General features: G+C 42.9%; 1 protein-coding gene across 1 annotated transcript; it reads left to right on the forward strand.

Moving 5' to 3' along the window:
* The first annotated feature begins 10,906 nt into the window (after nucleotides 1-10,906).
* SP8 (Sp8 transcription factor) lies at nucleotides 10,907-13,237 on the forward strand. The gene is made up of 2 exons (XM_024219735.2): nucleotides 10,907-10,927; nucleotides 11,780-13,237. The coding sequence occupies exons 1-2, from the start codon at nucleotides 10,907-10,909 to the stop codon at nucleotides 13,235-13,237; spliced, it is 1,479 nt and encodes a 492-aa protein (XP_024075503.2).
* The last annotated feature ends 12,432 nt before the right edge of the window (nucleotides 13,238-25,669 follow it).

The raw sequence follows: 25,669 nt of genomic DNA on the forward strand, positions 1-25,669 counted from the left end.
ACTGCCCTTTCACGTGGAACAGAGATGAGACCATGCCAGCGTTTTCCTACTTGTCCGCCTTGCACAGGACCATTCTGTCCTTTTATCTTGCCTCTCTCCTACAGAGCGTCGTTAGATAATTAGCTAAACACCGTTAGTCCTGGCATTGGCCTCTCCTTGTACAGGCCTAAATGCTGTGAATCCCCCTGATCTAAACTGCCAGGCTGTGGCTATATTCTGGAATTGAACTCAAGTACTTAAAGGCTCTCTACTACTACTGTCCTTCCAAAACATTTCACTGTCAGTACACGTACACCCCCATGGTTCACTGCACATACTATTGCCTGTTTCAAGTTCCTGCCTTTTGCAGCAATTCCCCCCCCCCCCCCCGCCTTCATCATGGCAGAAAAACTCAACAACGGCCTGATCCAAAGCCCATTAAAGTCACTGGGAATCTTTCCACTGATTTCAACAGGCTTTTGATCAGGCCCTGTCCACGTGAATCTGACTCCCACCGGCTCGAATGGGGCAGTATCAAGAGTATGCGAAGGAAGGCGGGATTTGAGCCCCAACATATTTTACTAAAAACACAGAGGCAAATGTAAGTGATCTATGAACGGCCAGTAGCTAGGAGGGGGAAGGCAGGGGGACAAATGTCCTCAAGCGTGCCTTGTGTTTGATGGAAGAAGAGCAACCACTTTGCACATCAAAGTGCATAACCAAGAGTTGACTTGGGAAAAGCCTTCTCCCTGGTAAAATCTCTGTCCACCTCAGGTCAACAGGATTAAACCACATTTTTAAATTCTAAATCTCCCCATTGTATCCCATCGGTAAGTAGCGCTCCATCGCCATGGCGCCTTACAGCGTATTTGGTTACTTCTACACTTCACACCTAAAAATCAGTTATTTCCCTACTTCCATGCTCTTTTGAACAGGCATTCACCTTATATCCTGGTGTTTTTAACCAGGATTCGCAAGTTTATTCCCCTCTGTAGGCACCTGGATTTGCTTCTGGTCATGAAGGGGCAAATCAGTAAGAAATTGGGCAACAAAAATTCACCAATTTGTTGTTGCTTCTCAGGCGCATCTGCCAAAGAGTTGCATGCAAGAAAATACAAAAAGAAAGGTCACTCTTTTCATCAGCACCAGTAATATTGTGACTACTACTAAAGCTTTCTCAGAAATCGAATCCCTCCGAACTACTCTCTGTGTTCCCTACACCATTGAATAACGAACAAGCCGGTTGATTGAAAAGCTGCCTTTATTATGAGTATTATATATTCTTGTTTAACTTTAGGTCCAGTTCATCTGGTCTGCACCGTGTCACCACTCGTGCCCATTTTACACTATTTATAGAAGCAGGCAAAATATAAACCAAACTTATTCTTAGAGAGGCGAACAGAGTTCTCCTTCAGAAAGAGGCGGGGGAAGCGTCACTGATTAAGAGGCCACATTCCAGGACTGACATATTTTAAATGTAGCCAAATATATTTGAGGCAGAGCTGCAAAATCTGATACAGAGGCAGGAGTTGAGCAGTTGCCAAGATAGTCGCATCTCAGCTATCGCAGATTCCCTGCGTAGGTTAGATTTGATACGACCAGGGCGGTGTATGAAAATACCAGGACATTTTTAAAAAAGGTGATAGACACAATCCCGCAATGGAAGCACGAGGGAGTTTCTCCGAAGTAAAGGTTGAAGGATCGGGCCCGAAATTTTAGCTCAGTCAGCTAAACAAGGGGGGCCCTTGTGGGAGAGGGGGGAGGGTGAGTTCATCTCCAGGAATCTCCTGTAGCGTTTGATGCAGAACTCTTGGGTTTTTTATTTCCAGCTGGCGTATACATGAAAGCTCCAGAAGCCTTAGCTGATCTCACCCATTATTTATGTTCGCCATTTGCGTTTAAAATCAATGTATAACTTGACTCTCTAGAATCCCCGTTGAAGAGGTTTACCCAAAGTGGCGTTCATACGGCAGCCTTTTATTGCACTATAACACAGTATGTAGGAAAAATAGAAGTTAATTATTGTGGTTGATAACGGAAAAGCAAACGTCTGACCTTTGATTTGTACAATGAATTATTCCGGCAGAAAAAAAAAACCCGAGTGTTATGTGCAGCTTCCTGGAGGATCAGTTCTGTATCCCCCTGAAAGTCCCTTGGATAAGGCTCTGACGTTTTCAGGGACTGTCCATTGAAAAGAAGGGAAGATCACTGTTGTATTATTTTTTCAAGGACAGAAAAACAATCGAACTTTAAATAGAAGTGCCTAACCAACTCAGCAACATTTTCCTCGAGTTCTCTAACAGAAACTCTCGAACAGTATGTATTGTTTGCAATGCTATTCTGTACATGTAGATAGACAGTCCCGTTTTTATTAAGTATAATAAGCCTCTACAGAGTTAAGGCGTTACCTAAATGCAAGTGACTTAAAACCAGTGCATTGCATCTTTGGCTGTCAAATCACATTAACAGCAGTAGGTGGCCATGGTTTCAAACGGACTTCCCAAGTCTGATATTAGTACGGCTCTCTATGAGTTGAGGGGTGAAAACATTATCTAAGTGATATACTGTACGTGGAATCATGGGCTAGTTTTTGTGTTCTTATGCAATGTTCTCGGTATCCAAAGACAAATTTGGAAACCAACCTGTCTGATTAGTGTTTGGGTTACTGGGGGGCGGGAGTCGGAGGAGGGGGGTGGAATTTTCACAGTAATGCGAGAATGAATGACATCGTTCTGTCTGAACTAGGGTATGTGAACTATACTGCCGTCACTTCTGGTTTGTGAATTAGCTCGATATTTACGTGATAGCACAGCATGGGCCAAATTTTGCTCGCTTTAACGATGCAAAATTCCCATTGAAGTCAATGGGATTGAAGTCAATGGGCGTTTTTCCCCATTAATTTCTATAGCACATTTTGTGCCTTTTAAATATCCATTTGAAACAGTATTTAGAGCCGAATTCTGCCCCCCCCCTTACATCTGAGTGAAGCCAGCGGGCCCAACTCGCTTGAGTACGGCAAGCAGGATTTGGCACTTTGCATGTAAGAGCCAAAAAGAAGAATTTCAGGGCCAAATTCTGCTCTGAGTTACAACCGTTGTGAATTCGGAGCAGCTCCACGAAAGTCAATCGAGTTTATACGATTATAACAGAGAGCAGAGTCTGGCCCTATTTTTTTCACATCTTATTGATCCCAGTGTGTAAACTGTAAATCACAGAGGAACACATTCTGTGGTCCTTAATAGAGCAAAATGCCCATTAACTTCTATCCCATTGACTTCATTGGGAATTTCGCTCCATTAAGGACTGCAGAATTTATCCTAAAATGACCACAATAATTTTGTTGCCGGTAATGGAGCTTCAAAGCCTTCTCTAATTAGCAGCCAAGAATCCTTAAACACTTGTTCATGCCGTACAAATTAAGTGTATTCTATGTGGAGACTGTGAAACAGTTAAATGCTCCCCATTCAAATCTTGGGGTATAATAGTAATCATATCAATATAATTTTACAAATACTACTTATACACAAGACTTTTCATAAATGATTTTTAGTTTAGTAACTGAAATGATAGTATCACAGCAGTGGAACACAAATTACTGGAAAGTTATGGGAAATTTTATCACCAACGGAGGATTTTATCAGAGATAACTTTCAAATAATAATGGTATATGTATGTATTTATATATATTAGACACACGCCTAGTCAATTGTGTTTGCAAATAATTCAGATGACTCCAAATTAAATTTATTAATTCAAGCATCAGGCCCTATAGTAACTAGCTAGCAGATTGTGGTTTCATCAGTTTCACTTTGTATTGCCACTTTGCTTATAGCTTTCTGACTAGCAGCTTTCTGATTACTGGGGGAAACATAACAGAAAGGAAAGTACAGAACTCGATCAACTTTAGCAAAAAAAAAAAAAAAAAAAAAAAAAAAAAAAAAAAAAAAAACCAATACATTATGTTACATCGCCATCAGAGACTATGTTCAGTCTATGGTATACAGGAATTTTTAAGCAAAATGTCCTGACTAAATTCCAGATCTGAAGTTCCAGCAGTATAATGGCTAATGGCTCAGTATCTTTTAAATTGTGTTATTAAATAGCCTGATACCTAGATTCCTAAATAAATAGATTTTCCCCTGAAGAATGCGATTTCTTTTCTGCAGAATCTGGTTTTAGAAACAAGTTTCACCTTGAGATAAAACACTCTTTTCAACCACTGAGGATCGTGCAAAGATTTTCTATTTTCCTGTGCAATATACCAAGAGAAGTGAATATAAAGGATGAGTGACATAAACTTTTAAAAAGACAATCCTATAACAAAACTATATACAATCTGCTTAGAAACCATCCTGTATTAGAATAAGAAACAGAAATGGCCCCCAAACTAAGGGCATACATAGTACATTACCCATCCCCCCAAAAAATTCTGCTCCTACATTTTGGTCAGCATTCTAGGCAAAATATGCTCAACAGATGATAGCAGAGATGCAGCCAGAAAACAACTCCAGCTATTTAAACTGCCAAATGAGACATAAAGCCGCATTGTAAAAATCATCTGGAAAACAGGTTTTCCTATTGAAGTCTCTATGTGTTAATTACTGTGATCTGGAAGAGCTCTATATCTAAACGCCTGGAAGCCGACTTTCACCCCGCATATGTAAATGAAGAAAGCGCTGAATCAAAGCCAGAGGGTTCATGTTCGGATTCATTTCCATGCATGCCTAGACATTAATATGTGTTCATGTAGGGTTCGTACAGTACGAGGTGTTATTTCCTTATAAAGAAACACCAGGTCTCGCTTTCCATTCTCCTTACAAAATTATTCGCATTATTTATGCTACATTGAGCGATCTAATTTCTTCGTGATAGTCAGCTAATTGCTCTGGCAGGTAATTAGAAGCGGTTTACAACGTAAAGGGCTTTTGCAGTGCCCCTCGGATTATTAAGTTGCTCTGTAAATTATACCATATCTGTCGGGGGGAGGAGGGGGGAGGATAACGATCTTTTGAGCAAGTTCTTCTCCTGCGATCAGAGCTCAAAATGCTTTTTAACAGGTTTTATTTTTTTCCCCTGGCTTTTTCCTGGACTCGAATTATTCTAAAGCACGCGATCTGAAGCCCATTTTGTTCGTGCTCACTGGTCCAGAATAACTTGGCCATTATGACCGGGAATGGGCCAGGTTTGAAGCGAGCTTCCTGTGCGCTGGCAATATCCAGCAGCAGCCATGTGGGAAAAGAATGGCTTAAATGGGGACATCTGTTCAGTGTTGCTCATCTCACTCTTACAGCCAGGTCAGGTTAAGAGAATAACCTGGTCGCCACCTTTCCCCCCTCCCTAGTTAATACGACTTGGGGGGAGGAGAGAGGGGGCAGTGGGGACGCTAATGGCTCTGTTATATAGGCAAATAGCTACAAGAAAGGTGGCAGCTATACTATAAGTGGAATAGTAAATAGATCAATATTGGGCAAATCGCAGGACTTCTGTCTATTACGACGATCCGGAAAACGGGAGCTACAACTGTTTAATGGTATGCAGCATTATCGGAGGATCAGGAATTCCTGTATTTAATCGACAAGGATTTATTTTCAGCTTGTCGTTTCTCTGCAAATGCCAGCACGTGAACACCCGTGGGAATGTTTCATTTTTCTTCTTGTATATACTCTGCAAACCGTGACTTCTGGTGCTCTGGTGGTGTGCGTGTACGTGGGTGGGTGTTATTGTTTTTTTAATCTATTTTCAGGGCATAACCTGGCTGTAGACAATCACTATCAATGGGAACGTCAGATCTCCCACACCGATTTCTCAGCTGTTTACTGTTTCTTGCCACCCACTTGCAAAGCTTGTACAATGATTCGAACACGTGTGGTTAAACCATCGGACCCAGAGCAGCTTCTAGATTATTTGTAATTAAACAGAATTCCCAAAGTAACATTTATCTTTCCGAAACTGCGATTGCAATTGTCAACCGTCTGGAGGAGACGCTGGGTAATCTGGAAGCATTACCTCCTCTACTAACAGAGCAGAATGAAAAGAAATCAATAGTTCCAAGGATAAGGATTTAGTAGTTTTTAACTGTAAGTGGTAGCTGCGAGGAAGTGAGATATAGCAGAAACACAGAAAACAGCTTAAACAAATCTATTCTAGGAAAAACCAAAGCGACCTACTGTATTGCAGAGAGCAGGTCTATCTCGCGCATTCTCGCTGCCCCTCTCCCTCTGCATAACAGAAATACAGGCATACACACGCACGTAGATTAGAAGCTCACTTTCACTCCATAACATGCCTCATGTACTTACACGATCACTTAGGAACGCCGCTGGTGTACAGTTACACAATATCCGTGAAAATGTTGCTCAGTTATATTGTATACACCCCCATCTATAAACATTGTGATATGAACGCACATCTCTCTCTCTCTCTCCCTATAAACACAATAATATGTGCATACTGTATTCATAGACTAACCTAATTGCACAGGCATCGATATTTGAGAGACGCATACCCCCTTTTTGACCAAACAAAGCGCAATTTTTGTCCGCAGTCAGCTGAAAATAGAAGATCAATCTGTGCCCTAGCGAAAATGACTCAGTAAGTAAACCAGGCTCTAAGGCTGAGGAGCGATGCCCATTTTGAGACATTTCTACCCTTTTGAGATGAGAAAGCCGCAGCATTACAGCTGTTTAAAAGTAATCTTGAATGTTTTTGAAAAAAATCAACAGAGTTCGCGTACAGGACTGGGAACAATACTGTGCTTGCAGGTACAACATGAGATATCAATTAAGTACATTGTGTTCGGTAATAAATACAGCCAGAAAAAGGATTCTCTGCTATTAGCAGAGTCTGCTTCTCATTAGACCAAGATACCCTACTGCACAGCTGCAATCAACGAATTTGCCCAATTAAGTAATGAGAAAAACGTCCAAAATCAGCTATAGCGATGGAAAAATGGGGCTGACAATCAAATAATAACATTAATAATTATTATTGGTAAATGATAATCGGTAATAACAGTACGGTCCTTTCTGGAAGGTGTCTATGTTTTTTTTCCCTTCCATTTTTTCTCCCACGCTGAGCCCTTGAAGCCTGGAGAGTTTGTTGTCACCGCGCAGTAAATCATTAGACACACAGCCAGGTGAACGTGGCTTTAGAGCAGTAATGTAAAAGGGGGTGCCCGTCTGAATCCACAGGTACCTGCTACAGTCTGTCCAGGTTTTCTTTTCAGCAGGAATGCAAGAACGGAAGAAACTTTGGCCATAAACCCGAGAGCTTCAAAATCGTGCAAATCCAGAATCCGGAGGGACCTCCCCTCACGGGGGTCCACCTCCCACACGGTTTATCAGCACCCCAGTCCAAGATAGGAGTTTCCAATGCGGTGACCATGAGGGGGTAAAGAATCCAAGTCAATTAGATCCTTCCCAAGGCATATGTCAAAACCTGAATTTAAACCAGTTACATTTAAACAGGCAGGTTTAAGCTGTAGCCTTCATTTTACGCTTACAGAGGCGGCTGAGAAAATGTGCATAATTACTTAGACACTAAGCGATTTAATTGTAATCGTATAAATTCACGATATTACATGATTATTAATAAATCACAACCACGCACAGGTATTATATACACAAAACACACACTCACAGAGTACAAACACTTGCAATATAGTCTCATTTTTGATATTTATCTTCCAGGTGTGATTTGTTCATTATTTAGATTAAATCCTTTCCAGCTATGTCCTTCTGAAATAGCCAGAGAGGAACTATATTTTCATTGTATCAAACAGAAAGAGCCCCCCTCTAAAGCACATGGTATACAGGCAGCTAACCCTTAGGAGCATTTATGTATTTGATTATCAGGGTACTGGGCGTCACACGGGGCCATTGTTCTGGTCCGAGGAAAGGGTTACCTAAAGCTATCCTTGCCGGTAAAGTTCTGAGATTGCTAATGTATACCGTAGACACAAGGTGTTCGGTACACTTGAGCAAGTTGTTCCCAGGATGTAAATTAGGTCCCCAAAGCTGTTGTCCAAATCGAAGAAACAGAGAAATTAATCTGGGAGACTATCCATCATAGCCTGTAATAAAGGGAGCGACATGGATGAGACAGATGATATGATTAAGGAGCTGTGGTCGTTTTAATTAACTTTTTGCTGTCCTGTAATGATCAAACTGGTCAACAGACCCGGTCAATAAGCATGTTAATATCAAACAAATAAAACCAGGGATGATTAAAAACCTCCTGGTTTATTAAATTTGAAATTCAAATGAAATTTATGCCGCAGATGCATACAGAATGCTAATAGATTTTCGCTTTATTGAGAGTGGATCCCACAGGTTTTCAAGAAACAGCACGAACATTTATCTACCCCAGTACATTAAACTTCAAATGGAAAAAAAGTTTTAATTAATTTCGGAAAAGCCTTTACTTGCTAGCATTTTTTCCTCCCCTCCTCCCCACAAACCTGCATATTATCTTACTGTAATACACCCTTAAGTGTAGTGGTCAATAACGCAAATGCAAACAAAATTGTAAGCTTTCTTAAATCCTCTGCCCAGCAGGCAATGTATACAAAAGGGGAAGGTTACAGATGTTCCTGGGGTGAATTCAGAAATGATCAGCTCACTTCTCTCAAATTTCAGAGCTGCTGTTTTTCCAGTTTCAGTGAAACTATCAGACCATCAGAGTGATGCTACTGACCCAATTTTGAGCTTTTTATTCAGTTACGATTATGTATTTGCCTTTAGGGATTAACATACGATTATGTTTTTCCCCTGAAACCTTTTGTCGAGTTCCCGTTATAGAGGATTTTTGTAAGAGTTTTTCATTATTTCCAATGTCAATGTCTCACGGCTTTATTTATTTTGACAGAGGAAAATAAACTGAAAAATAAAATCTTTCAGAACAAAATTTAAAAAGAAAAGTTAGTAAAAGTATACAAACAAACAAACTTCATAAAAGGCTCATTTCATACAAAATGCAGACAAACGTGGAAGCGATCTAATTAAAGACCTAACTAGAGAGGTTCTTTTTAAAAAATATCACTTAAGCATTGTACTTTGCTCATGTATTGTAACAGACATAGAGGAACTTTATCAGGCTGACAGTAAATGATCTTTGTGCAGGCTCTGGCACGCCACAAAATGCGATTTTCTATTCCGCTTGAAAAGCATATTGCTTAAAATGCGTGTTTTGCTCTTAAGCTTTCTGATCTATGTCTTAATAGTTACACTCCAGCTCCAACAGATAAAGGAAGTAGAGATAAAAGTTAATAAGCATTTATACAAGGGAGTCTCTCACGAAAATGCTCCCCCCCTTTTCTACCGGATGATGGTATTGATTAGAATTAAACCCGAAATTTAAACAAGTGTGCATTAGGTCTGTAAAATGAATATCATTATAGAAGGAGACCAAAGCAATGAAGTTAATTCTTTTTTATTTGTTAAACGGAGTTCCCTCCTTCCCCCACCCCTTCCTCCTTCTGGGCTGGCCTGTCACGCCTTCTCAACAGGCTAAAATCATTCAGAGCAGCTCGCGGAGAGAAACACGACATTTATGGTAACCGTCAGTCTTCAGAGAAAGAAAGCAGTTCATTAATTTACTTCACTCTTACTTCAAAGTATGATAATGTACGTTACCCCCTTAATCAATAGATATGATGTATGCTCAATATCCCCGCAACATTGAAACAAGTCAAAAACCCAAACAAACACCCAAGCCGACTTTACTACCCGAAATGTACACCAATGATACAACCTCATCCAAAGACAGCTGCATTTTTTTCTGAGTTTTAGGAAGCTCTGATGCATTTGATTCAAACAAAAACAAACAAAAAACCAAAAAAAACAAAACAAAAAAACCCCAAACATAGTAGGCCAGTCAAAACAACGCAGCTCTCCATTGCTCACAGTATTAATAACTTCCACCTTTAAACTATCAACATTTGGACGTCAGAGGAGAAGAGATTAAACTGCGTATTTTCAATACACAAAGAGGAATAGCAAATGAAATATTGTTTACACTGTTGTATAGCTGCCGTGTTCCTAAAACTCTGATGACACTTTCTGAGAATATATACCACAAATTATCTCCGTGTACCTATAACCTAGGGCACTGGCACTGTCCCCACGTGCCTGATATATGGCTTAGTCTGGGTTGCCAAAAACATTCGCACAAAGCAACAGCAATGTAAAAGGAATCCGGATAGAAATCTACCTAACTGTGGGGAGACAATCATTGAACTTAAATATTTTCCTGTTTCCCTTGAAAAGATAAATAGTCTGAAAGCAAAACGAAGTGAACTGCAATCAGAACTAGCTAGCTATAAGGGAACAAACACCCCATCAGGAAAGTGGGGCCTTTGGATCCACACCAAATACTCAACAAACCAAAAAAGTCCACCAGAAGGCACAATCCATAACTTCTAGCCACAAAAACCCGACTACGTATACATTGCTAAAGGTGGAAAGGCAGGAGAGTAACAAGAGCTACAAAAGAATGAAACGATTGACACTCACTAAACTGAAAATGCTGCAGGGAGTTTTTAGAATCAAGAAAAGGACTGGGAAGGGGGGAGCAGAAATGCACTTGGGTATTTGCATTGAGTATTTGTGGGCACCCTGTATTTGTGCACCCTCCCTTAAATTTGCAATCTCTCTCTCTGTCTTTCTTTTTGGAGCGCCGCTGTTGCTGCCGCGCGGCTGCTGAATGCGTTTGGTGGTGCTGATGACCTCACGCAGTAACGTATCTGAGAGGCCCGGCGAGGCTGTAGATTGGCTGGCTGGGACTCAGCGGCACTTCAAAGCCTGAGAGGGAGCTACAATTGTGGTGGAATGGGCGGAACTGATCATTGTATTGCACACCTCTAAAAAAAACACTGCCTCTGATTTATCAATATAAAAAAGATCCTCTGAGAGGAGGGCACTTTTGTGTGATGGCAACTTCACTTCTAGGGGTGAGTCTAAGGATTTTTTCTCTTGCTGGTTTAATTAGTTTCTTTTTATTGTCGATTGGAGGGGGTTAAAATAGCCCCTGTCTTGACTAGGGCTATCAGTCTCCTCTATTGAGTTTTTTTTTCTTAAGTACAAGTGAGTTTAGGAGAAAAGAAAGAGAGGGGGGGAAAGGGGCCAGAGTCACTTTTCAGTGTGCAGGAAAAGGTTTTAAGGGCATTTGTAGAAGCAACCTACAGCGCCCAGGCTGTGCTGTTCCTGTATCCCCGGTGAAGTGTCCTCTCTTCTTTACATGTGACTGCTGGAGGAAAAAAGCAGCACTTTCTCCGTCCGTGTGCAATTGCTAATTTGCAACAGATTGTGGTTTTCTTTTTCCCTTTAACATTTTTCAGCCCGTCGCGTCCAGCAGGTACGTTGAACTTGTATGTTTGTTTATTGGTACGTAGATAAGACTGTCTAGCCACTTTTTGCAACCTGGTCTTTTTTGGCCTGAGAGAAGCGAACCTGTTAGTTCCTGGGGAAAGGAGGACAAGCTGCAACGTAGCTGCCTCCGGGTTGAGGGGGTTTAGTTTTAGCATCGCGGAAATAAATAATTTTTTTCACCCCCTCTAGGTTTATCAGCGTTAAAATACTCCAGCTAGCCAGAGGCTACATAAACCCCAACTCTCGTTAGCCAGCCCATTTCAGGGGAAGCCTGGAAAAACTTTATCTCCTTTCTCGGGGGTGGTGGCGATGGAGCGAGCCTGGGTCAGCGGATTGGGGAGAGGGGCAGAGACGCGATGGGAGGCTGGCGGTGGGGAGGGTTGTTTCGAGGGCAGGCTCTGAAGCTGATGCCCTTCTTGTCCCTCTCTCCGCAGGAAGAACCGAGGTTAGGCTCGACTCCTTTGGCCATGCTCGCCGCCACCTGCAATAAGATCGGCAGCCCCAGCCCGTCTCCCTCGTCCCTCTCGGACAGCGCGTCCTCCTTCGGCAAAGGCTTCCACCCCTGGAAACGCTCCTCCTCCTCCTCGGGCAGCTGCAACGTGGTGGGCTCCAGCCTGTCGGGCTTCGGGGTGGCGGGCGCTTCTCGGAACGGCTCCTCGGCGGCTGCGGCGGCAGCGGCTGCTGCGGCGGCGGCGGCCGCCCTGGTCTCGGACTCCTTCAGCTGCGGCGGCTCGCCGGGCTCCAGCGCCTTCTCGCTGACCTCCAGCAGCGCGGCCGCCGCCAGCTCGCCCTTCGCCAATGACTACTCCGTCTTCCAGGCGCCCGTGAGCTCCGGGGGCGGCGGCGGCGGAGGCGGCGGGGGCTCGTCCCAGGAAGCGGCCGCGCACCAGCCCGTCTTCCTCTCCAAGGTGCACACGTCGGTGGATGGGCTGCAGGGCATCTACCCGCGCGTGGGCATGGCGCACCCCTACGAGTCCTGGTTCAAGCCCTCGCACCCGGGGCTGGGCGCCGGCGAGGTGGGCTCGGCCGGCGCCTCCAGCTGGTGGGACGTGGGCGCCGGCTGGATCGACGTGCAGAACCCCAGCGGGGCAGCGGCGCTGCAGGGCTCCCTGCACCCGGCCGCCGGGGGGCTCCAGACCTCGCTGCACTCGCCGCTGGGCGGCTACAACTCGGATTACTCGGGCCTGGGCCACTCGGCCTTCAGCAGCGGCGCCTCCTCGCACCTGCTCAGCCCCGCCGGGCAGCACCTCATGGACGGATTTAAGCCCGTGCTGCCCGGCTCCTACCCGGACTCGGCCCCCTCGCCGCTGGCCGGCGCCGGGGGCTCCATGCTGAGCGGGGGCCCCGCCGCGCCGCTGGGGGGCTCGCCCCGCTCCTCAGCTCGCCGCTACTCCGGCCGGGCCACCTGCGACTGCCCCAACTGCCAGGAGGCGGAGCGGCTGGGGCCGGCCGGGGCCAGCCTGCGGCGCAAGGGGCTGCACAGCTGCCACATCCCGGGCTGCGGCAAGGTCTACGGCAAGACGTCGCACCTGAAGGCGCATCTGCGCTGGCACACGGGCGAGCGGCCCTTCGTCTGCAACTGGCTCTTCTGCGGCAAGCGCTTCACCCGCTCGGACGAGCTGCAGCGGCACCTGCGGACCCACACGGGCGAGAAGCGCTTCGCCTGCCCCGTCTGCAACAAGCGCTTCATGCGCAGCGACCACCTCAGCAAGCACGTGAAGACCCACAGCGGCGGCGGCGGCGGAGGGGGTGGTGGCGGGGGCGGCTCCGGCAGCGGGGGCAAGAAGGGCAGCGACACCGACAGCGAGCACAGCGCGGCGGGCAGCCCGCCCTGCCACTCCCCGGAGCTGCTGCAGCCGCCGGAGCCCGGCCACAGGAACGGCCTGGAGTGAAGGCTGCGGCGGGGGGCGGGGGAGACGCTGGGGCTGGGCGCCCTCCCCCGCTCCCCCGCGGGAGTAACTGTGTAAAGGGGCCATGGACATGTAAGTAACGTGCACTGTTTTCACGGACACTCTCCCCAGGGCCTCCCTTCCCCGCAGCTTCCGCTGCTGGCTCAGTGCCAGCCCCGTCCAAGCGCGGCTCCCTCGCTAGCTCGCGCGTGGGTTAAGGGGAACGTGGGGCCAGACAAGAAAAGCTCTAGGGGAAAAGCGGCCCAGGAGGAGGCAGATCGGAACAAAATAGCGCGAGCGAGTCCGAGATGGGGGCCAGCGTAGTGTGTCTCACTGAGAAAGTTGGGGGCAGAAAGCGCCCAGTGCTGCCACTTGAAGCATTTGGGTGAAAATGGGATTGGAGACTTTTCTCCCCCCCCCCAAAATAAAATTTAAAAAAATCCTTCCGTGTTTATTTAAACATCACATGCTGGAAGCAGTTAAATGCCTAACGTAATCGCCATTTCACAGGTCAAGAGCTTTTTACACTTATAAATAATAATTAAAAACAAAACAAAACAAAACACTCCAACCATCAAAGATACGCCTGGGAGCAATTCAACGTTGCCGAAGAAGTGGCACATATCGCGGGCTTGTTTTCTGGCTATGGAGGGAATGATTTTGGAGTGTTATAACAACTTCAAAGTTTTTTATAAACACATTTTGCAATTGTTTCTGAAACACAGCGCTAATATTTAATTTAAAATGACCCCGATCTAATAGTTTTTTTTTAAAGCACTGCTTTCCAGTGAGACCAGCGTGACTGTATTTGTCCTTTTGAAAAATAGGTTTCCAACCCACTTTCCAAACTTAATCTCGTTTGCTAGTCCACCCGTCCATTTGTATAGTTCCCGTTAGTGTACATTCACACGGTACGCCGAAAATAATTAGGATTAAATTTATTTTTTGGTAATTAAATTCAAATCCAATGAAGAAGCATCGTTGGTTTCAAGCGAAGCTGTAGATCGAATGCCAAAAAGAGGATGGTGGGGAGAAATAGGAAAATAAAATATTTGTAAAATGCATCTGAATCTAATGGTTTGTACAACTGGGGAATCGTTCTAGATTAGCTAACAATTAAATATAACTCCACCAATGTATCGGTGTGAGGTGCAGTTGTTCAGGAGACGATTTTGTATAGTATTTTTCTTGTACATTACTTCTAGTAAATATTTGAAAATATATTGAAGTACACTTGAGCTTTTTTTTTCTTTTGTCACGAGAAAATATTAAGCGTTATTGTTGCAGTCCTAGTAAACTGCCTTTTTTTTTTCCTGGACTTGTTTCTTGAAGTGTATCTTCAGATCGCACTTCAGGATATAGTTTTTGCTTGAATATTAATTTAGATAGGCATAAACCTGTAAGCAAACAATATTTGATAAATGTTGAATGACATTTAATTTAATGGAGCATGTACTTATTTGCATTTGCTGGCAGTTCAGGTATAGTTAAAGTGAGAGTTCTCCTATATTTCATAAAGTGGGTTTGCCAAAACCCATGTATTAAATAAACTGTCCACGTGAAACTGAACTAACGTTGGCCTATGTGTATTTCCTGAAAATAATATTGATAAATGTTAATAAACACTCCTGACACTACATTAGCGGTTTGCAAATGCTGCAAACTATTTGTCTCATTGTAATGTTGAAATAATTTGGATATTTCACATTGAAATGGAAAGCCTTTCGCTGGAACATTTTAGATTTGCATTTTAAATGCATGAAATATGTAATTGATTTTTATCTGTAATATTTTAAATGGTATTAATAAACTCCAGATAAAACATTCCATTAGGTCAGTTAATTGTTTTTTTTTTTAATGCAGTCACTGTAGGTGTTTTGTCATTTACCTGAAACTCCTGCGGTCTGAATAATTCTCTATATTTTAATGTCAACAAGGGAATACAAGGAATCAAATCTAATTTTAAACTATAGTATCTAATGTGAACTGCACTTGAGACATTAAAATGGATAATTAGTCAGTCTGTATGAAAACTATAGCAATAGCTGAAATTAAAGAAAATGCATTAGCATCTGCTATTGACCAATGTGCTGATCTTTTGTGTATGAATTAATTGGGTTGCATATACTTCTTTAATTTTTTCCCCTTCCCTCTAGGTTGGATTGATTGTAAACGGTCAATTTATATTAAAAAGACCATTATTTCTTAAAAATCCAAAGTAAAGAAATGTTCTGGGGATGTTTTTTAGATAGCATAAGACCACCACCTCTACCCACAAAAAGTTAATTAACATGATGAACTCCAACTTTGTATAGGCATTGGGGGGAAAACGTACCTAACTGTTGTGTATAAAGAATTATTCTATCCTGACCCAGGGACCTTCTTCTATTGGGCCCAGAATCTGTTAATTTCAAGGACTGTAGTTTATTAACAAGAAGCTCATAAAGCCCAGGAGGACTAAAACTGTTGATATATCAGTTCGCTATTGTCCATAGATGTCGGTGAACACCGCTGTAAAAATATTACTGTGAGGGTTTCCTAGAACTGAATATCTCTTTCTGATATTATGGGAATGCATACAATTTTTAAATTTTGGTGAAAAATCCTAGCCAACTCTTCTTGCCTTAGAACTTTTTTCTCTTTGAAAACCTAACCTGTTCTATTAAATATAGGACTTGCGTTCTGCCAGATTATTGAATCCCTGTGAAATTCAGTAACTAAAGAAATATGTACACAGAACTCAGATTTCCAAAATTGCACTCTGTGCCTTAATGTGAAATATATAACTGTTTATAGCATCTCCCAACAATTGTAAAGGAGTGATGCACCCAGGAACTTGATCCTACAAATTTATGGGCATTTAAAATAAACTGGAAACAGGAATTATTCTAAATAAGCTAAATTTCTAAGCAGCCTTTTTACAAATGTAGATGTTTGAGGCCTGCAAAGTTTTCAATTGAAACAAAGCAACAGTTTGCTTTGCCTTTTTTAAAATGATGTTTAAATGGAATTAACATATTTAAACATAGCTCTATTTAAATCAATATGTAAAATGCAGTGGGTTTTGTTTAAATAAAAGTTTGGTTCCGAGGAATATGAGAATCATCTAAAAGGAAAGTTAAATGGTAAAGGTAAGAGCAATGCTTCTTCTAGTAACTCATAATAATGCTCCTTCAGTCTGTCACTTAAAAGAAAAGGAGGCTAACATGACAATAAATAGAAGACTTCTGCTAAATTTATGGAGCTAGCTTTCTGGAATTGGGGCAGGTTTACAACAGGATCTACAAATGACAACACTCTTCCTCCTCCCCTAAAGGTGTGTGAGCTTTCCCCGTTCTTTAATGGACTCTTTGGTGCTTGCAGGTTGTATAAGGGTAGACATTTTTTTCCTTTAACTTCTTCGGGAGCAAAATTCCAATCTCTTTCCCTTTTGTAGCTTGATTTATTTTTACTAAACCCATCTAGTTAAGGGCATTGAGTTGTTTGATACCAACTGCAAATTATCCTGCGTTTAAACCAAGCGTTGTGTAGATCAAGGTAGAATTAAACTAGTTGCTGACCTTCAGGTCAAACCGGTGTCCATCAACTCACCTTCCAAGCGCCTTAGAATTATTGCGGCCATTCTCGTTTGCTCTTTGACCTTTTAAGTCTTTTTTTCCCCACAAGCCTGTAGCAATGTCTATCAAATTTCGTGTCCTACTTTTTCCTTTTATTCCAGCTTTTCATTTTTCATTTTTTCAGTTTAAACTTTTCAGTAGAGTAGAGAGGGGAGGCGCATGCCGTTGAGTTGGTTGAAAAATACTAGCGATTTCTGACTCTGCTTAAATGCGTTCTCTCTCTCTTCCCTCCATCCCCATCAGCCTAATATCTAAAGATAATAAACAAAAAAGATGATGCCCAAATAAATTTGTTAGTCTCTAAGGTGCCACAAGTACTCCTCGTTCTTTAAACAACTAAAAGGTTTCCGGCTTGTCTTAAGTCCAGCCTTTTTTCCTTGAGAATGTAAAAAGGGAAATGAATGCTGAACACTTCCTGCTATGCGGATCCATGTTACACCCATCAACATTTACATAGCCTTCAAGAAGTTAGTACTGTAAGAAGGTAGGATGTTAATTCACTAGATTTGAATGTATATTATATATGCGTGTGTGTAGATGGGTAGATGCGCGCTTGCCTAAAATTGGCATACTTCAGTTGTGTTTGGTGAAGCGACTTCTAATTTGGCATTGAGAAGAAATAGCAAGGAAAACGTGTGAACGTATTAATAGCGTGGTGGCATAAGGTTTAGTGCCTCCAGAGCTTAATCAGATCTGATGAAAGGTTGAAACATTTTCACGCTAATTCAAAGTAGCTTGGTGTTTCCTAACATACAGAAGAGAGCTGCATAATCAGCTAGTTTCATTATACTCTACTTTATTATATTAAAGGGACTCTTTAAGAATCAGAGCTTGATTCCACCCCCCCAACCTCTCCCAGGAAAAACTGATTGTGAAATATCAATTTTAAATCTTAGACTGATTACTTTTAACTTTTCTACTATCGCCTGTTTCTTTCTTTCTTTTATTTTCGTTCGTTTTGTCAGGCTTTCTGGTTAATTTGCTTGGCACCTTTCAGAGAAGCTGTTTGTTATGCATCAGAAAAGTGTGTACTGAGAGAAATCACTTCAGTTAGCATTTCTGAGTTTCTAGTCCGGTGGCTTTTAAATGCTGTTCGAAACTATTCCCTTTGCTACTTTTTAAAGTTTCTTTTAATTCCTTATTACCGGATCCCGGTAAGTGCAGTTTAAAAACAAAACAACAGGGAGCTAAATTTTGCTTTAAATGGAGTTACTCCGTATTTACACCTAGGTTACTGGAATCGGAATCTGACCATTCATTACTTCTGATAGGTGGATAACTCAGCAAGAGGCATAATTATGTTATATACTTTGTGCTTTGAAAAGGTCTTTAATGGACCTAGCCATAGAAGAGCAACTTTGTTTTTCGCCTTTATGGATTTTAGTTTTTTGCACAGGCTCTACTTATCTTCCACGAGAATCTCTTAAAATACAGTACAGTAAAACGCTCCATGCCAGGCGTGTGTGTGTTCCTCATCTCCTCCAGAGGGCAAAGGTCACAAGTCCCTTCTCCCAGGTCGCTGATTCAGCGCAGGCTCGGACCAAACGCCTGTTTTGGGGTGAGGACAGGTAGGGAGCAGTGAAATGTTCAAAATCATGACTGTCCAGTAGTTGACTCAACATTTCAACGACTTCTCCCTTACCTGGCCATGCAGCCTTCTTCCCTTCTCAGGACAAGTGCTAGAAGCCAACTCCTGCTTATTTCCAGCAGCGGATCTGATCTTACATTTTAATATTTTAGGAGCGATCCCTTGTCGCTCTTTCCTTTGCTCCTTTTGGCCAGCCCCACCTGGATAGGTATAATGACTGCACATGGCAATGAGCGCTGACAAAGTGCAGCTTCTCAGACCGGAGTAACATTCCCTGGGATTTCAGCATGTTTTAAACATTTCGAGTCAGGGTTTATCCTGCGCGTTTGAATCTAGCATGGTGTGGATGCGGGAGGAGGCGAAAGCGGTCACATAGTGACTTGACGGGGCTCACCTGTTCTGCGTCCTTGCCAACTGGGTCCCACGGAGCTGCAGCATCATGGCAGGACTTGTTTTTTTGGGTCCCTTCCTCCTCCCTTAGCTCCGAGCCCTGGTTTGCGCGACACACAAGCCCCCTTCACCCCAGGCTAGACAGGCCGCCTGCCTTCCCCTGAGCAGACTCAGAGCGCCACCCTGCGCTTTCCCCCTGCCGGGACTACAGGGCACTCAATGCTGGGCGCTTTCCAAAGGGGATTTCTCCTAGCCCTGCCCCGCTCTGCAGTGCCGGGGAGCCAGTCGCTGGACAGGAGGGCCGGAGAAAGCTGCCAGGGGCATTTGGGGGCTTTATGCCCCGGACTTTTCTGTTGGTTATTTTTTCATTAACTCCAGCTAGGCTGTGGCGGGGGAAACGCGGGGGTAATTGTCAGGGCCGGCTCACACTTGGATGAGTAGGGACGGTAGGTCCGGGTGAATCTGGGCTTGGCCCTGCTCTGGTGGGTGAACTGGGTGAACGCCGGGCCCCGCGGGGGTCCATTTCAGTACGAGCGGAGAGGTTCGCTCCGCCAGTAGCTGCCCCGTTCAGCAAGGCAGAGGCGGATCGTGTCCAAGCTCTGTCCGCCTTCGCCCTTTACAGGGGTCCGGAGCAGTATCAGCTAGTGGGGCTGCCCCCCCCCCCCAGCGTCACTCGCCCGCTCCCTGCGCCCAGGCTCCCACCTCGCCCCACTTTGGCTTCTGCTCCTAGCTTCAGGGCTCGGCCCTTTCACCCCCTATGTGAGCCGCTTGCTGCCTGGGCTGGAGTTTCTTCGACAGCCACGTTGCATTCTGCCGTCGCTTTGCCCCCCAGTTCTCCCCTGGCTGGGGCGGGGGTTCTGCAAGGCGTCGCCTCTTCTTGCTGGACTGGCTGCAGGGGCTTGGCTTCGCAGGGCTTTAAAGCTTTCCCGTCAACAACTGCTGGGCGGCGATGCTAGACCCATGCCCGACAGTGGCTCCCCTGGGCTGCCCACCGAAATACCTTCAAAAAAACCCTCGACTCGGTTTTTGGAGCAGAGACTCCCCTAAAATTAGAACTAGGCCCTCTGTGATTGGTGCACTGAGCCAGCAGAGGTGACCAGGTGCACGGCCTTGCCTGTACCTGTTGCACTGATCAGAGTGATCACGTCTATTCCCATAGCCCTCTCCAGCGCTGGACGGGCTCGCTTTGCTAGGAAAATGACTGGTCTCTCGTGGGTTCTTATTCATCCGGAGCCAGCTAGTGCTTAAGAAGCAACAGGCCTTGGGCGGCCTATACCTTTACAAAGCGATTTACCGCTGGCAGGGTTGCCGTAGCAGTGTGGGTCACAGGCTATTAGAGAGACAAGGTGGATGGGGTAATATCTGGTATTGGAGCAACTTCTGGGGGTGAAATGGACAAGCTTTACAGCCACCCTCTGCTTCATCTGTTATGATCTACTTTCTGATGGCATTTTTTAGTTTGTAATTCATGGACCCCACATTTCAAGCACAAGACCACACAGTGGTTTATCGTGGAGATAATCTGGTTAGAGACGTGCCTATGTATTCATATACATACAACTATATATATTGACATGCTGCCCTTCAGCGTTTCATATGATTCTCTCATGCTGTAGCGTCTCTTTAAGCAAGCAAATCACTACCTCACCTGGGTTAAAGTCACACGCAGAATTGGGCTGAACCCCATGAAATCAAAGCCATTCAGAAGTTAAACTGCCCTTTCTGAACTCGCGCCGTGCCTAGGCATTTTACCACACACAATAGGTAACATCAGCGCCTTGCAGCATTAAGCACAGAGGGGTGAGTTGAAATTGAATTTCTTTCTTTGCTGACACCGTCTAATGGGCCTCAGAAGGTGAATAATTATGCGGTGTAACACTTCACGGGTTGCTGGAGTGGGAATTCCCACAGAGCTGTCACCACCGACCAGAATCCCCTTGGTACACTCGATGCTAAATGAGGCTTCACAAGTAGCAGCCACAAGTGGCTTTCAACTCTCTCTTTTACTGGAGATCATAGCCAATTCCCTCCCTTCCCTTTAGGAAGTCGTCTTTACCCCTCCGCTCGTCTAAGGTTTATTAGCGACTTTTTTTTTTTTTGTACTTTCGCGTTATCCTCATGTTCAGCGTTAGAAGGAACCGCGGTTTAAACATTCATTCTCTGTAGAGGAGCCCAAGCTCGCAGCCTAGCTGCACTGACCTGTTTGCCAGAGAGATTCAGCCCCGGCAAACAAGCCCCCATAGGTTTGCCTTAAAAATCTGATCCCAGAATTTATGTTCCCTTAAGTATAAACAGTCACTCCTTGCAATCTGGTAGGTGAAGCGCTGGGATTGCTGGGAGGGTAGGAAGCGATCAGCGAACAATATTTATTTAGCGATGTTAGCCTCTCGGTTGATTATTCTGACTTTCTGTGCAAGACGGCGAGGGGTGAAGGAAGAAGAGCGGATGTGCAAGTGCTTTAGCTTAACGCCAAGAAAAGTAACATTATTTTGTCATACATCAAAGCACCATCAAAATACGAGACTCTTGCAAACCTTGGCGGCACCAAAGCCGTATTTTGAAAAATTGCTTTTATTTATCTTTTTCCTGATCTCTTTCAAAGCTGGGCAGGAGAGACAGTGTAGTATGCGCTTTGGGATCTGCTAGTAGCAATTTAAGCACTTACTTTTAACATTACACCATACCATTTTCAAAACTGCACTTGGGAGATTTAAATCCCAGAGGAATGCTTCAAAGTACTGTGCAGTTTGTTTTTAAACAAATTCTTTTGACACTAGTCAGGAAGATTCTTTTCTCGAGCTAGTGATGGGTGTGCTATTTTTGCTGCCTTTAATTATTCCACAGGTAATTCAGCTCACCATCCTCATGGTTTTCTTACTTGAATCCAGTAGCAGAACGCGTTATTAAATTCTTACAAATCTTTTTGCAACTGCTTTGAAAGGTACTAAACAATGAGACAATCAACATTACTTTGATTTCACCCAAGACTCTAACAATGCTACGGGCTAGTCATGTTTACATTGTATGGGAAATTAAATCTCTCAGAGACCAATGGTGCAGCCTGGAAATTCCACAGATTACAATTGTCACTGTTGATGGAGCAACGACTGCAGGGTTAGGCCCACAGTGAAGAAGTAATGACCAGCAAAGAAACTGTCTTCAGACTGCAATTGGACCTAATTATATTGAACCGAAAGGAGTTATGCTGCCTAATTTAGCGCTTTCAGTTACACATGTTACAAATCTCTCACTATCAGATTTTGAACTAAGTCAAGGAAGAAGATTTGGTGCCTGCAAGTGCCCACCCATACTCCATTACATACCTATTCCCTCGCATTTATGTTCTCCCTATGCCTCTAATAGCCTCTGAGCCATCACTTTCAGTTGCAACCAGTACCAATAGTAGTAGTAAGTGAATATTTTTAATAATACTGAGACCAGATTATCTAACCACCTATTTTTAACCAATCCTCCCTTGTCAGAAATTACTTATAATTGCCATATCATTGCAGTACCATCTCCTCTGAGACAGTTAAGTTATACAGGCAAAAGGTGGGGTGTGTTTATTAGCAGGATAATCTCTCTCCTCTCCTCCCTCATTTTTAATACATATACCATGACATTGTTGGAATATATACAGGCGGATTTTATTGCTTTTTTCTATATAGTTGGACAGTTAAAGGGGGATTTCTCTTTTAGGATAAATTGTTACCTGAATAAGAGTAGTAGTACATGAGACACCACTAAGAGTGCTAGCTTAACTGTTTGCTAGTTATGCTTACTTCATTTTAATCATAGATTAATTTTTTTCCATCACTTGGAGTCTGGTCTTGCACCTCTTCAAGTGTTTACATATATTGTAAGGGTCTGAGCTTTTGTGGCTTCCATTGAGAGGAAGGAAGCTTAATAATGAAAACACTTTACAAATACATTTTAAAAAAATAACCAGACTTCTATAATGTTGAAGGCAATTGATTATTTATGGTCACCTGTACAACTATCTTCTATGCTCTGTGCAAACACAGATTTTTTTCTTTAGGACTCCAGAGCAATGCATGGCTGGAGGGGTCAGTATCACCCAAGCCTTTCACTGCTTGCTCTGCACCAGTGGTTCTCAATCTTTCCAGACTACTGCACCCCTTTCAGGAGTCTGAGTTATCTTGTGTATCCCCAAGTTACACCTCTCAAAAATGACTTGCTTATAAAATCAGACATAAAAAATACAGAAGTGTCACAGCACACTAGTACTGAAAAATTGCTGACTTTCTCATTTTTACCATATAATTATAAAATAAATCAAATGGGATATAAATATTGTACTTACATTTCACTGTATAGTACATAGAGCAGTATAAACAAGTCATTGTATGAAATTTTAGTTTGCAACTGATTTCGCTAGTGCTTTTTATGTAGCCTGTTGTAAAATCAGGCAAATATATAGAGGAGTTGATGTACCCCCTGGAATACCTCTGTGTAGCCCCTGGGATACCTGTACCCCTGGTTGAGAACCACTACTCTACACATCTGCAAGTGCCTTTGGAACTGCATTCTTTGGAAAGCAGCCAATATGACCTTTGGCCACCAATCGGAGCGACTCAGTGATATGATAGGTCCAGTGCACCACGTACAGGATTGAGAGCAAGGAACTCTTATATTCTAATCCCCTCCTCTGCCATTGTGTCTCTAATACACTACTTGTTAAAGTGAACAACCTCTCAGCCTCAGCTTTCAGAGTGGTAGCCGTGTTAGTCTGTACAGTATCAGCAAAAAGAACGAGGAGTACTTGTGGCACCTCAGTTTTCCCATCTGCAAAATGAGGTTAATATTTAGCTACCAACTTCAGTTACATAGAAGTGATTAGTTAGTGTTTGCAAAGTGCTCTCTAATAACATTCAAGAATCTGCCAGAATGTGCAGTAGACCTTTGCCAAACTGAAGTACAAAAGCACAGAGAGTATTTCTAAAATTGGACCTTGCAAAACGTTTTTCAGATGTGGCAGCTATAAACGGATTCCCAACACAAGCAGCTTGCCCACTCTCACCCACACAGTGTTAACCCAAGTATCCTCATGCTAATCTAAACTCAATCCATAGGGCAACAGTCAGTTATGAAATGTTGTCTGGGATAACTTGGAGAGGCTATATTATCTGTTAGATATAACACCCGGCGAAAAAGGCAAAACAGTAAATGTACAGATTTTTCTACTGCCTCTTTCAATGAAATTTTAATAAAAGTTGAAAGCAAAAGAGTAAAATGTAGGTTTACATCAGAACTGACATTTTTCTATTTCTTAGTGGTATTTCATTTTGATTTCATTATTTGACAGGTAAAAAGACTAGTTTGTAATGTAACTGTTGGATTTTCACCAAAATGATAATGGGAGAATTAAGAGGAGGTTTTAAAAAGGGAAATCTAGAAAATACTGAAGTTGGCACATCACTTGGTGGACAGAGTACTACTTATGAAATAGAGTGACTTTCAGTGGTGTAACGTTTGGTGACTTTCTTCTACCGCTTTTAACAGCTTGTATACTGTATGCAGTATAATTTCTGCAGAGAAAATTGTGTGTGTGAAAGAATACCCATACCAAAAGCAATATTACAAATACCTTCTCATTAGTTTATCATGTTTGTACATGTACAGGAAGGACCTGAGAGTAATATTGGTAAGTACCAGGTAATTTTCAGCACAACAATTTAGCCACATGTTGATAGGACTCATGATGTGGGTAAATCCGTTCTGATATCTTGCCCTTAAAGACTCTTGTTAGTTATAACTAACTGTATAGGGAGGTTCTAACGTCTGCATAACACAACTCTAATAATTTAAATGACAAAACTGGTTTTTGCCCTTTTATAGGCCAAGTTTTAGGGTCTTTATACAGGTAAACTCTCTGAGTTCACTGGGAATTTTGCCTGAGAAAAGACCAGGTTGAAAACTGGTACAACCTCATGATTTGTCTAAGTCCTGCAGGTCACAATAAGAGATACAAGCTGCCAAAATGAGCAAGATACTTGTCTCCTTCCTCTAAAAGAAACAATTAATTTGGAAAGTGTATGATAAATCTAGCACTGCTAATGGAAGTTATGCTCTTGAACCATGGTCTACAAAAACCAAAGCAACATCCCCTAGGCAGCTTTTGTCTAGACATATGTAAGGTTATGGTCTGAACTAGGCATACAGGCCAAGATTTTTTTTTTAAATGAATATTTTTGGGTACCCAACTTGAGATAGCTGAATAGACTCTGACTTTCAGAAAGTGCTGAGCACCCACTAGATGAAAAATCAGGCCTTTTAAATGTGTCGCAAGTCAAGTATGCAAACATTGAGGCAAATAAATTCATCAGTCTCTTCTGAAAACCTGGGCCACAGAGTTATAGCCATGCAACCAAAACTAAATGTGATAAGTGGTTAAGACACTGCTTATTGGTTTGAAAATACTGTGCCAACTCAAAATGCATTAAGGTAAATTTACTTTTTCAATTGCATGTTTATGGTTAAAACAAAATAGATACCAAATTCTAACACTTGCATATATAAAATTCAAAAAAGTTAATGATATTTGGAACCAAAAAAGTTGCCAGATAATCAATTAACTATTTAAAAAAATACATGTATAACAAACATTTTATTGTCTTATTTTAAATTACAGAAATCAAAGAAAAGTACGCTTCTAAAAATAAAGACATCAATTTGATTCCACACATGACTCTCACCAGTAGTCTGAAGCTAATGAATTCAATCTCTAGGGATCTTTACGTTTTATGAACGTTTTGAGAATACTTCACTTGGCTGTCACTTTCCCACTGTTTGTAGATTATATGTATAATTAAGTATGTA

The sequence above is a fragment of the Terrapene carolina genome, unplaced genomic scaffold (genome assembly GCF_002925995.2).
Source record: "Terrapene carolina triunguis isolate 2854851 unplaced genomic scaffold, T_m_triunguis-2.0 Scaffold84, whole genome shotgun sequence".
Taxonomy (NCBI): domain Eukaryota; kingdom Metazoa; phylum Chordata; order Testudines; family Emydidae; genus Terrapene; species Terrapene triunguis.

Bases quoted from the DNA above. Each gene is read 5' to 3' on its own strand.
- SP8 (XM_024219735.2), top strand. From the start codon at position 10,907: ATGGCAACTTCACTTCTAGGG. The intron at 10,928-11,779 runs GTGAGTCTAAGG...CTCTCTCCGCAG, and splicing joins TGGCAACTTCACTTCTAGGG to GAAGAACCGAGGTTAGGCTC.